At 43.2% G+C, this 16,575-nt stretch overlaps 1 protein-coding gene, 1 long non-coding RNA gene and 1 pseudogene across 19 annotated transcripts in view; 1 reads left to right on the plus strand and 2 right to left on the minus strand.

The window, feature by feature from the left end:
- The window catches only part of TMEM144 (transmembrane protein 144), a 96,910-nt gene that overhangs the window by 46,084 nt on the left and 34,251 nt on the right, over positions 1-16,575 (plus strand). For 15 of the 18 annotated variants that reach the window (XR_012435362.1, XM_045392992.2, XM_045392994.2 and 12 more), the window contains one exon: positions 1,414-1,494. The exons of the other annotated variants lie outside the window; for them this stretch is intronic. Coding sequence is in view for 14 of the 15 variants with exons in the window: in XM_045392992.2 (XP_045248927.2) it covers positions 1,414-1,494 (81 nt within the window). In the remaining variant the exon portion in view is untranslated. The remainder of the gene's footprint in view (positions 1-1,413; positions 1,495-16,575) is intronic. 18 annotated transcript variants of the gene reach the window in all.
- Positions 4,290-9,678, minus strand: LOC141406931 (uncharacterized). Its single transcript, XR_012435363.1, has 2 exons — positions 9,443-9,678; positions 4,290-6,459 (listed from the first exon to the last, which is right to left on the minus strand). It is a non-coding gene; the product is annotated as an uncharacterized lncRNA (long non-coding RNA).
- LOC123573645 (B-cell CLL/lymphoma 7 protein family member C pseudogene) lies at positions 6,981-7,738 on the minus strand (annotated as a pseudogene).

Genomic DNA, 16,575 nt, shown 5'->3' on the forward strand with positions numbered 1-16,575 from the left:
AGAACACAGCCAAACCCATCCATTTAAGGACTGTCCATGGCTGTTTTTCTATCACAGTGGTAGAGTTGAGCAGCAAGGGAATAACTGACCCTCAAAGCTTAAATTATTTACAGTCTGGCCCTTGAGAAAAAGTTTGCCAGCCCCAGCTCTAGCGTTGCGCTGTCCAATAGAGTAGCCAGAAACCACAGGAGGCCGTTTATATTTAAATTTAAATTAATTTAAATTGATAAAATTAAACCTCCAGTTTCTGGGTTGCACTAGCCACTTGGGTGTGCTCAGTAGCTACATATGGGGAGGGGCTACTCTTTTGTGCAGTGAAGATAGAGAACAGCCCCATCATTACACAAAGTTCTATCAGACTGGTGCCCTTGGTCAGCATTAAGATTAACATTCAAATCAATTTTGGAAAAATGAGTAGAATGTAGGGTGTTATTCTCATCTTACCTTTTGGACTCCCTTTCCACTCAAAGCATTATAACCACCTCAAAACAACAAAACAAACCAACTTACTAACTTCCAATACATTGTCTCCCATCCTTTCCCCATTCCCCACCTCCTGCTATTTTCTTTTTCTTTTCCTTCTTTTCTCCTTTCCTCTTGCCCCTGGATGGTTCTCAGTGATTCTTGGTGATGATCACAGCAATGTCAAGGTAGGAAAAAAAAATCTGTGGTAATGACAGAGTAGGGATATTTAACCTAGAAGTTTTTTAAAAGTCTACTCCAAACACTATACAATATCATATACAATACAATATTGTAACCAATTATATACAATACAATATTGTAACCAATTAATTAACCTTCCATGAGTCAGGTGAACTATTTTCTCCTACTTCTTCTTTTTTAGTCTTAGTAAAGAGACACTCACAAGTACTTTTATGTATACTAACTCATTTAATCTTTGTAACAAACTTATAAGGTAGGTACAATAATTATCCTATTTTAAACATGGGAAGCTGGGCACGTTGGCTAACGCCTGTAATCCCAGCACTCTGGGAGGCCGAGGTGGGTGGATCACTTGATTTCAGGAGTTCCAGACCGGCAAAACCCTATCCCTACTAAAAATACAAAAATTAGCCAGGCTTGGTGACAGGCACCTGTAGTCCCAGCTACTTGGGAGACTGAGGCAGGAGAATAGATTGAATTCAGGAGGCAGAGGTTGCAATGAGCCAAGATCATACCACTGTACTCCAACCTGGGTGACAGAGCAAGCCTCCATCTCAAAAAAAAAATAAAAAATAAAAAAATTGGAAATTGAGGTACAGCGATAATAAATAATTTACCCAAAGTCACAGCTAATAAGTGAGAGAGCTGGGATTTGAACCAGGAATCTGGCTCCGAGTCCATGCCCTTAAACATTATGGTGAAACATCTTAACAATATTTAATTTGATGTGATTTTCTGGATTTTCAGGTTTGGTTGGTTTGGATTGGATGCAGAAGAAGTGTCAAATCCACTGCTAAATTACATTGGAGCCGGGCTCTCAGTAGTAAGGTACACAGTCATTTCTAGTGATTTTGCTGTTCTTTAAAACATGGAGAGTGCTTTTTTAAGGATCCTGATATGTTTACATTTTTTAAACCTACATTTCAGAAAATCCACACGCTTGTTCCTCAGATTCGTCATTTACAATGACTGGTTTTAGAGGACAAAAAGTGCCAGATTTTGGGGGCAGGAGCCCCAGCTTTAGCTCTCCAAAACTCTGAGAACCTGGAAAATCATTTAACTGCTCTTAAGCTTAGTTTTATCATCTGTAATATGTAGAAAATCATAACACATATCTTATCAATGAGAATCAAATATTTTGCAAACTAAAACATGCTATTCAAAAAAAGCATTCTGCTGGCTTCCTGATGCCCCTGGAGTAGTCACCGATTCTCTCTTCTACGTACAACTCATTTCCTGTCTCACCTAGTTTCCACTTCCCTGTCTCCTCACTCACTCTTCTCAACCTAGCTAGACAGCCACTCTTTCACCTGTGAGAACACATACTCTTTTGAATGCCCATGTTTGGTTGCATTTGTGTCTAGCGGTATGCACTCTATGAATAAGGGTGAAAATGTCTTTAAATCTCTATATGGCAGTGTTCAGTCCATAAAACTTAACAGGAACTGGGTCACCTTAAATTTAGTCTTCTTTCCCCTCTGGATTCCATTTATATTCCCTGTCAGTTCTTCGCATAATGGATAGTACTGTCTAGAAAGATTTTAGTACTTTTTTATTCTTCAGGGAAAGAACAGTATATTTGCCTTCCTTCAACAATGATGGCTTTTCCCCAGCCACATTCAGGAACAATCTCTTTGTCATTGAAATGTTGCCTTAGAGAGTAGCCCCAGGCCAATTGGAGAAAAAAGAAACATAAATTATTCTAAAATAGCAGATTCCTGACTTTTTTTGGTTAGAGGCAATTTTATGTATTTTGTACAATTCACACAGAATTCTAACTCTGAATAGCTCTCTCAAAAACAATTTCTTTACACACCAAAACTGTAACATAGCATGGCTTAGTTTTGACTTAATGACAATTTAAGGTCAGTTTACCCAGTCTATCAGGCATTGTTTTCCTCCACATTTCTTCTTTATTTAGAAAAATACATTCTCCAAAATTGCAAATCAATTATTCATGTTCTACCACTTCCACCTATGTGGCCATGGGCAAATAACTTCAGTTCTCCAAGCTTTGGTTTCTCCATTTGTAAAGAGGGATAATAATAGCACCAACCTCATAAAGTATTTTGAGGGTTAAATGAAATAAAATATATTTAGTGCTTCATATAGTGCTGATTACATGGTTAATGCTCTACGTATTAGTTGCCATTACAATTATTTTATTAATAACATTTATGTTCAATTACTGTTTCCCTGTTGGGTATTTGTTGCCCTGCTTTATGTTCCACTAGGCAGTGCACCTAAGGAACCCTGTAGCTCAATTTGAACTTGGTCTGTAGCAAGGAAATTCAAGAACTCTTCCTGTAGTGCATCTAGGCTCCCTTCTATGTTTCTCTGCTAAGAGGAGTTTCTGGAATATGTCATTTCATTATTTTAACTCGGTTAAATCAGTTTGTTCTGAAGGATATTCACTGAATAAACTTGGAGCTTCATGGTCCATGTAAAGACACTTGAAATACGGTTGCATCCGTTTAGGATATTGCTTTTCTTTTTAAAATTAAAATTATTGCTTCTATCCCCTGTATAGTCTAATTTTTTTGTTTTGTTTTGTTTTGTTTTGTTTTGTAGAGATGGAGTCTTGCTCTGTCACTCAGGCTGGAGTGCAGTGGAGTGATCTCGGCTCACTGCAAACTCCGCCTCCCGAGTAGCTGGGACTACAGGCACCCGCTACCGCGGCTGCCTAATTTTTTGTATTTTTAGTAGAGACGGGGTTTCACCGTGTTAGCCAGGATGGTCTCGATCTCCTGACCTCATGATCCGCCCGTCTTGGCTTCCCAAAGTGGTGGGATTACAGGCGTGAGCCATTGCGCCTGGCCAGTCTAATTTTTAAAGGTTGGTTAATTTCTAGCCTTACATTTTCTTTATGTGATATACAAAGTGTCTGTCAGTCAGTATACCAAAACCACTCCAGGTATTTTAAATAGGAGAGGATTTAACACGGGGAACTGTTTACAAGACCCAATTAAATAAGAAGAAGAAAGGCGATGTCACCCATAACCCTGAAGCCCACACAATACTGCTGAATTGCCTCTGCCTGACCGACTGCTCCTGCTGAAACTACTGGAGGCACCACCAAAACATAATGTCTTCTCCCATCTTCTCAAATGATGCAAGTGCCTCCCACTGGTACAACCTAGCTGCCAATAAAGTTTGGGAAATGTAATTTTCAGTCTTCCATGTTCCATGGTTCAGGAGAGAGTGCGTAGGGTGAGAGCAGAGCTGACACCAAGAAACAATATTCAGGACACTCTGTTAAACATTTGCTTCCTTGAAGATCCAGGAGCCAGAGGTCTATAACAAGACCAATGTCCCTTTCAATTCAAATAATAATAATATGATTTGGATTATCTTTAAGGATCTGCTCTCCATTCTTTTGTCTTCTCATTTTACGTGCCTTCCCTGGAGGGTTATGTTTACTCCACAGCTTCATCTATTATTTTACATTGTGCGGAAACCCAAATCATTGTTTCTAGCTATCACCTTTCCTCAAGCTACAGCCCTTATTTCTTTTTTTTTTTTTTAATTATTATTATACTTTAAGTTCTAGGGTACATGTGTTGGAACCGAACTGTCGATTCCCTCCTGGGCAGGGGTCGCCGCGAAGGATCACCGACACGAGATTCACAGCAGAGAGTTATTTATTACTAGCGCGCTAGGGTCCCAAGCTCTAAGTTGGCCCTGGGACCCCGACTGCTTGTTACAGGCTGTTTATATAGGCAAATACAAGTTCAAACACAGCTTAGGGTGCGAAATTCAAACAAAGCTTTAGGCGCGTGGTAATTGGGTCTGTCTATGGCCTGAGCAAGGTGTCTTATGCTAATTGGTTAGAGCAGGACCTTATGAGGTTTTTTTTTTTTTTTCCTGGAGTTGTTGATTCCGGGAACTTCGAGGCAGGGTGGGACCCCCGGAATTGGCAGGGTGGGACCCCATGAGGTTGTTTCCCGGAATTGGCAGGGTGGGACCCTATCAGGGTGGGACCCTATTGAGGCAGGGTGGGACCCTATCCAGAGCCACCTGGTGTTAATTTTTTTCTATATGAGGCCTAGTTTCTAAGTTTTATGAGGCCTAGTTTCATTCCCTCCTCTTTTTGTGTCAGAGGCTCAATCTTGAGCCTCTTTTTCAGTCCTGAGGGTCTGGTATTGTTGGGTCAGAACCATAGCATGTAATCTATTTTTAATAAGGGTGAGTAAGTGGTTGAGTATGCATGGCCTGAAAGTCAGGATGAGCGTGAGCAGGATGAGGGGTCCTAAGATGGTGGAGATTAGGGTGCTAAGCCAAGGGGATTGGTTGTACTAATTTTTAAACTAACTTTGTTGAGATTTTTTCTCTTTTTTTTTCTTGTCTAATTTTTTTTAGTTTTGCCATAGAATTTTTAACTATTCTTGAATGATCTGCATAAAAACAACATTGCTCTTTTAGGGCTGCACAGAGCCCGCCCTTTTTTAGAAAGACAATTTCTAGTCCTTGTCGGTTTTGTAATATAATTTCAGACAGAGAAGTCAAGGACTCTTTAAGTTTTGTGATAGATTGTTCTATGGCTTTAAGGTTTTTATCTATGGCTACTTTAAGTTGTTGCAGATGATGGTTACTATGCACTAGGGCTGCTGTCCCGGTCTTAACTTTAGCCGCTACCTTAATTCTTAATATGTTGGCGAGGGTGAGGGAGATTAAGGGCGGGGAAGTGCTTTGAGGAGCTTTTAGTTGGGGCTTCTCCGATATGGAAACCGGGGGCTTTCTAGCTTTTAATAAAACCTGGTTTGGCTTTACTGCAACAGGGGCAGTGTCTGGATTGACTAATAGTCTGATTTGGAGGGGAATTTTAGGCGGGTTGTGCTGGTATAAATAGAGACCTTATATTAATTTTGTTGTTATCTATCTGTTATCAGATTTTGCCGCATCTTTAAACTTGATGCGAACCAGGTTGTAATTTTCTGAATATCGGGTTGTGGTACAGGGCTGGACAAAGGGCATAGTTATATACTAAGGTTTTGTGGCTTATTTTTACTTTTTATTATTAGTAGTTACACAGGACCAGTTTTTGCAATACAAGTGAGTCAGATTTCTACAAGTTTTTTTATTGGTTCTGTCTTGCATCCGGGACAGGCATAAAACCTGTTCCGGCTGATGGACATTTTTCTAGCCTGTCCTTTTTATTCTTGTCTATCCTGAGGAGTCCTTAATAGGACTCCTGTGGGACCAGTAAACTGGGGGCCTGTGTCTTTTATCTTTCCTGCTTTTTTTTTTTTTTTTTTTTTTTTTTAGGTTGAAATAGAGGTCTGGAAACTAAGTCTTTATAGGAGTATTCTCGGAGGTCTTATTTAAGACCTCTTGATTACTAAAATTAATTATCTGTCAGGTCAGGCTAAATGGCCGGTGGGGGGTTAGCGTCAAAAACTACACTAGAGACGGCGCAGGGAAGAAGGGCAAACAATAAGCAAGGAGTTAGATACGAGAGAGTCTTATCTTGAGCGGGTCCGCGGAGCGTCGGAGTTTCCATGTCTTAAGTGGTGTTGGTCCGGACGTCTCTGGAGCAGCCTTGGCGTGGGATGCGTGGATCTAAGCGGAGATTCCATCAACCTTTATGGCTGTGGGTGTGGTCAGGAGAACAATATAGGGTCTTTTCCACCGAGGCTCTAGTCCTTGAGTGCGATGCCGTCTAACGTAGACAGAGTCTCCCACCTGGAAGGGGTGACTGGTCTGTGGATGTCCTGGTTGGTACAGTTCTGCCAAGGGGGCCCAGATTTGGGCCTGTACTGCTTGGAGTCCTTTTAGCCGGGCCTGTAGGTCAGTCTTAGGATCGGAGGGGGAGAAGGAATTAAGCAAGGTTGACAAAGGGGGAGGTCCTCCGTAGAGAATTTCATATGGAGTGAGCCTAAAACGGTTAGGTGTATTCCGGGCCCTTAACAGAGCTAAGGATAGGAGGCGTCTCCAATCTTTTAAACCAGTCTCCAAGGTCAATTTAGTAAGGGTCTCTTTTATTGTTCTATTTATTCTTTTTACCTGTCCTGAGCTCTGGGGTCTATAGGCACAATGTAATTTCCAATTAATCCCCAATATCCTGGCGAGCCCCTGACTTACCTGAGAAACGAAGGCCGGCCCGTTATCTGACCTAATTACCTTGGGAAGTCCGAATCTAGGAAAGATTTCTTCCAAAATTTTCTTGGCTACTATGTGTGCTGTTTCTTGCCGGGTGGGGTAGGCTTCTACCCATCCTGAAAAGGTATCTACAAACACCAGTAAGTACTTATATCCAGCATAGTGAGGTTTTACTTCAGTGAAGTCTATTTCCCAATAGACTCCTGGGCGGTTATCACGAGTTCGTTTCCTTTCTGGCACTCGGGTAGCCCCAGCGTTTACCTGCTGACAGACCTTACAGGCAGATGTCACTTGTTCTACGAGGGTACTTGTCTTTGGGATTAGAAAGTCAGTTTTTTTAATCAGTAATTTTAGCTTTCAATTATTCAAGTGTGTCCAGGCATGCATCTGCTGGATCATTGCCAGGGCCTCCTTGGTCAGCATTGGGGGTTCGTCAGTGCTGCCAGCAGTTATGCCCCCGGGATTTTTCTCTTGGCCCAGCCGTGGGGGCTGAGCCTCTTCAGGGACCCCTTCTGGGGGTCCGGCAGGTGACATAGGGCGGCTGGGCTGGGGGCTGCCCTCAGGACTGGGCTCTGTGCCTTTTTGCAGGGAACTTTCCAAATGGAAACTCTGGTTGCTGTTCTCATCATTGAGATCCAGCAGGATGAGAGGGCCACCCCCTCGGGGACTGGCGCCCCTGCCCCGACGTTCCCGGCCACGGGATCTCTTTGCCCCGCCACCTGCCCGCCTTCGCTCCTCCTCCTGGGGGTCCACCACTGGCACTCACTTGAAGATACGAAGGGAAGTGTCGCCTACAGTCACTCATTGCTTCTTCCATTTCCGGACCTTCTCGATGGTCGCCATTACCTTCTTGATGTTATCTTCGGCCCGGCTCCGGGTCTCGGCCCCTACGGTCCGGCCGGCCATGCTGGCGGGGCTGGGGCCGGAGCCGAGCCCGCGGCGGGGCCGCCTCCTGTCTGGCGGGCTCAGGCTTGGCGCCAGGCCCGGGCGCCGCGCTCTTGGCCTGCCGTCCCCCCCGGGAGTTGGCCGCGCCCTCTTTCGTCCTTAACGCCTCCGCGAGTCCCCTGTTCTTTGCAGTAGGCACACTGGTCTTTTTCCACTTTTGGCCGCCTCCGCTTCTTTCCCTCTCTCCCTGGTCCTTTCTTTCTCACAACTGCCGCCAGGATTTTTGTTAAATGCTTATCCTTTACTCGGTTCTTACGATCCTCTCGCTCTATCTGTTCCTTCGCTAACCTGGCTTCCCTTTCCTTAGAGGTTTCTTTCTTATCTTGGCCAAATTTGTGGGGCGTTTTCCTGCCCCTTTGAGACCCGCCAACAGAGCCTGGCGATAGATTCGGAGACTCTCCCTACCTGGTGCCGTTTCATAGTCCTAGTCCGGGCGGGTGAGGGGAAATCCCTCGTCTATTTTATTGGGAAGTTGGGTTGGGAGGCCTCCTGGTCCTGGCACATTTTTCCGGGCCTCCAAGAGGACTCGCTGCCTTTTTCAGTGGTTAAGAGGACCTGCAGGGGTTGCTGGCAATTATCCTAGGTGGGCTGGTGGGTGAGGAGAATGGATTCTATTAACGAGGTTAGGGCCTGAGAGTCTTGGGAAAAGGAAGGGTTATGGGTCTTCCAGTTATAGAGGTCAGAGGCAGAGAAGGGCCAGTACTGGACTGTGTGACTGACAGTACGGAGGGGAAAAAGGGAGGATTGCTAAGTGGAAGGGCCTTCTGGGTCCTCAGTCCACCGCAAGCGGAGATGAGGAGGTGTCGGCGGCGGCGTCCGAGGGGCGAGTTTGGGCGGGGCTGGAGGAGGAGACGGGGTGGAGGGAGGGGCCGAGGGAGAAGTTGGAGAAAGGGTAGGGGTCGAGGCGGTAGAGGAAAGAGCTGGGGACAAGACAGGGGGCAAGGGTGAAGCGTAAGGTGGAGGTCCCCGAAGGGGGTTTTGAGGTGGAGGAGGCAGGGGGTCGAGAAGGAGGAGGTCCCTCTGGGGTTCATCTGGGAGGACTGGCTTATGCGGGTCCGGATTCCGATTCTTTGGGGCTTCTAAGGCAAGGAGGGTAGATTGGGATGGGGAAGGGGAATGGAGGAAGGGTTTCACCCAAGAGGGAGGATTTCGGACCAGATCCTCCAAAATAATTATGTAGGCCACCTGGTCCGGGTGTCTGAGTGGCCCAGGATCCATCACTGTTGCTTTAACCTGTAAGATAATTGGGAGGTCAAATGTTCCGTCCCGGGGCCACCCAACATGGAGGGTAGGCCACTTGGACGAGCAGAATTTTCGCCATCGTCCCTTACGGACTTCTATGGAGAGGTTGTGGGCTCGAGCCCGAACGTCAGGGAAGTGAGTCAGGGTCAGAGACAAAGGAGTCGTCAACGTCTGTCTTATTTCGTCCACGTATAACAAGGACAAAACAAAAGTAACAAAAACAAAGACCAGACAAGTAAGGAGAAGCCGTGCGGCCAGACAGTAGCGCCACAAGATTACAAAATATTCAGACGGCAGGGGCGACCTGCCTACAGATTTGAGGAGGCTGACCGAGTCATCAGCCTTCTCCCAGACTACCGCCAGGGCGTCCCCCAGGGCGTGAGTGGGAAGGTGCCGGACACGTCTGTCCCCCTTCCCCACTTAATTCAGAAGGAGTACTCCCCAGAGTTCAGAGTTAGCCGGCAAGACAGACAGAATAAAACGAAAGTACCTGGTAGGTCCGTTCAGTCAGCAGTCCGTGGCCCGGGCCAGATGGGTCTCCGCCGGATGGGTCGGGGGTCCTCGGACGACCCCACTTCCCGGCCAATGCACCAAATGTTGGAACCGAACTGTCGATTCCCTCCTGGGCAGGGGTTGCCGCGAAGGATCACCGACACGAGATTCACAGCAGAGAGTTATTTATTACAAGCGCGCTAGGGTCCCAAGCTCTAAGTGGGCCCTGGGACCCCGACTGCTTGTTACAGGCTGTTTATATAGGCAAATACAAGTTCAAACACAGCTTAGGGCGCGAAATTCAAACAAAGCTTTAGGCGCGTGGTAATTGGGTCTGTCTATGGCCTGAGCAAGGTGTCTTATGCTAATTGGTTAGAGCAGGACCTTATGAGGTTTTTTTTTTTTTCCTGGAGTTGTTGATTCCGGGAACTTCGAGGCAGGGTGGGACCCCCGGAATTGGCAGGGTGGGACCCCATGAGGTTGTTTCCCGGAATTGGCAGGGTGGGACCCTATCAGGGTGGGACCCTATCCAGAGCCACCTGGTGTTAATTTTTTTCTATATGAGGCCTAGTTTCTAAGTTTTATGAGGCCTAGTTTCACATGTGCATAACGTGCAGGTTTGTTACATATGTATACTTGTGCCATGTTGGTGTGCTGCACCCATCAACTCGTCAGCACCCATCAACTCGTCATTTACATCAGGTATAACTCCCAAGGCAATCCCTCCCCTTTCCCCCCTCCCCATGATAGGCCCCAGTGTGTGATGTTCCCCTTCCCGAGTCCAAGTGATCTCATTGTTCAGTTCCCACCTATGAGTGAGAACATGTGGTGTTTCGTTTTCTGTTCTTGCGATAGTTTGCAGAGAACAATGGTTTCCAGCTGCATCCATGTCCCTACAAAGGACACAAACTCATCGTTTTTTATGGCCACATAGTATTCCATGGTGTATATGTACCACATTTTCTTAATCCAGTCTGTCACTGATGGACATTTGGGTTGATTCCAAGTCTTTGCTATTGTGAATAGTGCCGCAATGAACATATGTGTGCATGTGTCTTTATAGCAGCATGATTTATAATCCTTTGGGTATATACCCGGTAATGGGATGGCTGGGTCATATGGTACTTCTAGTTCTAGATCCTTGAGGAATCGCCATACTGTTTTCCACAATGGTTGAACTAGTTTACAATCCCACCAACAGTGTAAAAGTGTTCCTATTTCTCCACATCCTCTCCAGCACCTGTTGTTTCCTGACTTTTTAATGATTGCCATTCTAACTGGTGTGAGATGGTATCTCATTGTGGTTTTGATTTGCATTTCTCTGTTCATATCCTTTGCCCACTTTTTGATGGAGTTGTTTTTCTCTTGTAAATTTGTTTAAGTTCCTTGTAAATTCTGGATATTAAACCTTTGTTAGACAGGCAGATTGCAAAAAATTTCTCCCATTCTGTAAGTTGCCTGTTCACTCTGATGATAGTTTCTTTTGCTGTGCAGAAGCTTTTTAGTTTAATTAGATCCCATTTGTCAATTTTGGCTTTTGTTGCCATTGCTTTTGGCATCTTCGTCATGAAGTATTTGCCCATGCCTATGTCCTGAATGGTATTTCCTAGATTTTCTTTTAGGGTTTTTATGGTCTTGGATTTTACATTTAAGTCTTTAATCCATCTCGAGTTAATTTTTGTATAAGGTGTGAGGAAGGGATCTAGTTTCCATTTTCTGCATATGGCTAGCCAGTTTTCCTGGCACCATTTATTGAATAGAAGATCCATTCCCCATTGCTTGTTTTTGTCAGGTTTGTCAAAGATCAGATGGTTGTAGATATGTGGTGTTGTTTCTGTGTTCTCTGTTCTGTTCCATTGGTCTATATGTCTGTTTTGGTACCAGTACCATGCTGTTTTGGTTACTGTAGCCTTGTAGTATAGTTTGAAGTCAGGTAGCATGATGCCTCTAGCTTTGTTCTTTTTTGTTTAGGATTGTCTTGGCTATATGGAGTCTTCTTTGATTCCATATGAAATTTAAAGTAGTTTTTTTTCTAATTCTGTGAAGAATGTCAATGGTAGTTTGATGGGAATAGCATTGAATCTATAAATTACTTTGGGCAGTATGGACATTTTCATGATATCAGTTCTTCCTGTCCGTGAGGATGGAATGTTTTTCCATTTGTTTGTGTCCTCTCTTATTTCCTTAAGCAGGGATTTGCAGTTCTCCTTGAAGAGGTCCTTCACATCCCTTGTTAGCTGTATTCTCTGGTATTTTATTCTCTTTATAGCAATTGTTAATGGGAGTTCATTCATGATTTGGCTCCCTGCTTGTCTACTGTTGATGTAAAGGAGTGTTTGTGATTTTTGCACATTGATTTTTGTACCTGAGACTTTGCTGAAGTTGCTTATCAGCTTAAGGAGTTTTGGGGCTGAGATGATGGAGTTTTCTAAATATAAAGTCATTTCATCTGGAAACAGAGACAATCTGACTTCCTCTCTTCCTATTTGAATACCCTTTATTTCTCTCTCGCCTGATTGCCCTGGCTGGAACTTCCAATACTATGTTGAATAGAAGTGATGAGAGAGGGCATCCTTGTCTTGTTCAAAGAAATCCTTCTCAGTCTTCAAAGGGAGTGCTTCCAGCTTTTGCCCATTCAATATGATATTGGCTGTGGGTTTGTCATAAATAGCTTTTATTATTTTGAGATATGTTCCATCAATACCTAGTCTATTGAAAGTTTTTAACATGAAGGAATGTTGAATTTTATCAAAGGTCTTTTCTGCATCTATTGGCATAATCATGTGGTTTTTGTCTTTGGTTCTGTTTATGTGATGGATGATGTATACTGATTTGTATATGTGGAAACAGCCTTGCATTCCAGGGATGAAGCTGACTTGATCATGGTGCATAAGTTTTTTGATGTGCTGCTGGATTCAGTTTGCCAGTATTCAGATTCAGTTTGCCATTACTGAGGATTTTCACATCAATGTTCATTAGGGATATTGGCCTGAAGTTTTCTCTTTTCACTGTGACTCTGCCTGGTTTTAGTATCACGATGATGCCGGCTTCATAAAATGAGTGAGTGAAGAGTCCTTCCTTTTCAATTGTTTGGAGTAGTTTCAGAAGTACTGGTAGCAGCTCCTCTTTGTACCTCTAGTAGAATTTGGCTGTGAATCCATCTGGTCCTGGGAATTTTTTTTTTTTTTTTTTGGTTGGTAGGCTATTAATTACTGCCTCAATTTCAGAACTTGGTATTGGTTTATTCAGGGATTCAACTTCTTCCTGGTTTAGTCTTGGGAGGGTGTATGAGTCCAGTAATTTATCAATTTCTTCTAGATTTTCTAGTTTATTTGCATAGAAGTGGAGTTTTTTGTTTGTTTTGTTTTGTTTTGAGATGGAGTCTCACTCTGTTGCCCAGGCTGGAGTGCAGTGGTGCAATCTCAGCTCACTGCAACTTCTGCCTCCTGGGTTAAATGATTCTCCTGCCTCAGCCTCCTGAGTAGCTGGGATTACAGGCACCTGCAACCATGCCTGGCTAACTTTTGTATTTTTAGTAGCGATGGGGTTTCACCATGTTGGCCAGGCTGATCTCAAACTCAAGTAATCCACCCCCCTTAGCACCCTCCACAAAGTGCAGGGATTACAGGTGTGAGCCACTGCACCCAGCCTGCATAGAAGTGTTTATAGTATTCTCTGATGGTAGTTTGTATTTCTGTGGGGTCAATGGCGATATCCCCTTTATCATTTTTTATTGTGTCTATTTGATTCTTCTCTCTTTTCTCCTTCATTAGTCTAGCTAGCAGTGTATATATTTTGTTAAATTTTTCAAAAAACCAGCTCCTGGATTCATCGATTTTTGGGGGGATTTGTGTGTGTGTGTGTGTGTGTGTGTGTGTGTGTGTGTGTGTGTGTCTATCTCCTTCAGTTCTGCTCTGATTGTAGTTATTTCTTGTTTTCTGCTAGCTTTTGGATTAGTTTGCTCTTGCCTCTGTTGCTATTTTAATTGTGACGTTAGGGTGTCAATTGGAGATCTTTCTAGTTTTCTGATGTGTGCATTTAGTACTATAAATTTCTCTCTTAACACTGCTTTAGCTGTGTCCCAGAAATTCTGGTACATTGTCTCTTTGTCCTTATTGGTTTCAAAGAACTTCTTTATTTCTGCCTTAATTTCGTTTTTTTACCCAGGAGTCATTCAGGAGCAGGTTGTTCAATTTCCATGTAATCTTGTGGTTTTGAGTGAATTTCTTAATCCTGAGTTCTAATTGATTGCACTGTGGTCTAAGAGACTATGATTTCACTTATTTTGCATTTGCTGAGGAGTGTTTTACTTCCAATTATGTGATCAATTTTAGAATAAATGCTATGTGGCACTGAGAAGAATGTATATTCTGTTGATTTAGGGTAGAGAGTTCTGCAAATGTCCATTAAATCCACTTGATCCAGAACTGGGTTCAAGTCCTGAATATCCCTGTTAATATCCTGTTAATTTTCTGTTTTGTTGATCTGTCTAATATCGACAGTGGGGTGTTAACACCTCCCATTATTATTGTGTGGGAGTCTAAGTCTCTCTGTAGGTCTCTAAGAAATTGTTTTATGAATCTGAGTGCTCCTGTATTGGGTGAATATATATTTAGAATAGTTAACTCTTCTTGTTGAATTGTTCCCTTTACCATTATGTAATCCCCTTCATCTTTTTTGATCTTTGTTGGCTTAAAGTCTGTTTTGTCAGAGACAAGGATTGCAATCCCTGCTGCTTTTTGCTTTCCATTTGCTTGGTAAATTTTCCTCCATCCCTTTATTTTAAGTCTCTATGTGTCTTTGCATGTGAAATGGGTCTCCTGAATACAGCACACTGATAGGTCTTGACTCTCCAATTTGACAGTCTGTGCCTTTTATTTGGGGCATTTATCCCATTTACATTTAAGGTTAATATTGTTATATGTGAATTTGATCCTGTCATCCTGATGCTATCTGGTTATTCTGCACACTTGTTGATGCAGTTTCTTCATAGTGTCATTGGTCTTTATATTTTGGTGTGTTTTTGCAGTGGCTGGTACCGGTTTTTCTTTTCCATATGTAGTGCTTCTTTCAGGAGCTCTTGGAAAGCAGGCCTGCTGGTAACGAAATCTCTCAGCATTTGCTTGTCTAGAAAGGATTTTATTTCTCCTTCACTTTGAAGTTTCGTTTGGCTGGATATGCGATTCTGGATTGAAAATACTTTTCTTTAAGAATATTGAATATTGGCTCCCAATCTCTTCTGGCTTATGGATTTTCTTCTGAGAGATCTGCTATTACTCAGATGGGCTTCCCTTTGTAGGTGACCTGGCCTTTCTCTTAGCTGAGCTGCCCATAACATTTTTTCCTTCATTTCGACTTTGGAGAATCTGATAAGTATGTGTTTTGGGGTTGATTTCTCATGGAGTATCTTAGTGGTGTGCTCCGTATTTCCTAAATTCGCATGTTGGCCTGTCTTGCTGGGTTAGGGAAGTTCTCCTGGATAAAATCCTGAAGTGTGTTTTCCAGCTCGTTTCCATTCTCCCCATCTCTTTCAGGTACTCCAATCAATCATAGGCTCAGTCTTTTTACATAGTGTTGTATTTCTTAGAGACTTTGTTGATTCTTTCTTCCTCTAATCTTGTCTGCATGCTTTATTTCAGCAAGGTGGTCTTCAAACCCTGCTATCCTTTCTTTTGCTTGTTTGATTTGGCTACTGATACTTGTGTATGATTCACGAAGTTCTCATGCAATGTTTTTCAGCTCCATCAGGTCATTTATGTTTCTCTCTAAACTGGTTATTCTTCTTAGCAGCTCCCCCAACCTTTTATCAAGGTTCTTGGCTTCTTTGCATTGGATTAGAACATGTTCCTTTAGCTCAGCAGAGTTTTTTATTACCCATCTTCTGAAGCCTACTTCTGTCAGTTCATCCATCTCATCCTCCATCCAATTCTGCACCCTTGCTGGAGAGGCATTGTGATCATTTGGAGGGGAAGAGGCACTCTGGCCTTTTGGGTTTTGAGCATTTTTTCATCAATTCTTTCTCATCTTCATGAGTTTGTCTAGTTTCTATCTTTGAGGCTGCTGACCCTTGAATGGGGTTTTTTTGTGGGGACATTTTGTTGTTGTTGATGCTATTGTTGTTGCTTTCTGTTATTTTTTCTTTCAATGGTAAGGTTGTAGCAGGACGAGCTGCAGACAAAACTCCTCAGACACCGAGTTAAAGAAGGAAGTGGTTTATTCGGCCTGGAGCATTGGGCAAGACTTCTGTCTTAAGAGCCAAGCTCCCTGAGTAAGCAATTCCTGTCTCTTTCAAGGGCTCACAACTCTAAGGGGGTTCGCGTGAGAGGGTCGTGATGAATTGAGCAAGCAAGGAGTATGTGACTGGGGGCTGCAGGCACCGATAATCAGAACGAAACAGAACAAGACAGGGATTTTTACAATGCCTTTCCATACAATGTCCGGAATCTATAGATAACATAATCAGTTAGGCCGGGGGTCGATCTTTAACTACCAGGCTTAGGTCAGGCAGGCCCAGGCCTGGTTTCAGGTCTGGTTCCTTGGTTTTGGGTCTGGTTCTTAGGTGCTGGGCTACCTGCCTTTAGTTTTGCTTCTCTTTCCTTTTCTGAATATAAAACAATATAAAACAATATGAGAGGGTCTGTCTCTCTTCTCTCGTTCCTCCCTTTAAGACTCTCACTTTTTATTAGTGGAATTCTCACTCTTATTTTTGCTTCTTATGTCTTCCTGTGCAATAGATTGATAGTGATTCATATAGTACATTTGTGCTGAAGCATTTTGGTGAACTAAGGTAGTGATGAAGCTTTTTATCATTTAGAAGTACAGGTAGCAAACAAGGGAGCAGTAAGCAGGTTCTTATTACTATTATAACTCCTATTATAAGAGTTTTAAATCCTCTTAGTACTGGGAACTAATTTCTAAACATGGTCTCAGGATCAAATCTATGCCACACTTGCACGGGCACATGTGCCAGTTTCGTTATATCTTTAACTATGTCTTCAACTACTTGCCCTTGATCATCTGTGTGTAGACAGCAATTAGTAAGGTTAAATTTTCTACAAAATTATCTTTCAGCTGCTAGCAAGTAGTTGAGAGTCAATCTATTTTGACAGATAGCATTTCTCATCTGAGTTT

The sequence above is a fragment of the Macaca fascicularis genome, chromosome 5, assembly GCF_037993035.2.
Source record: "Macaca fascicularis isolate 582-1 chromosome 5, T2T-MFA8v1.1".
Classification (NCBI taxonomy): Eukaryota; Metazoa; Chordata; class Mammalia; order Primates; family Cercopithecidae; genus Macaca; species Macaca fascicularis.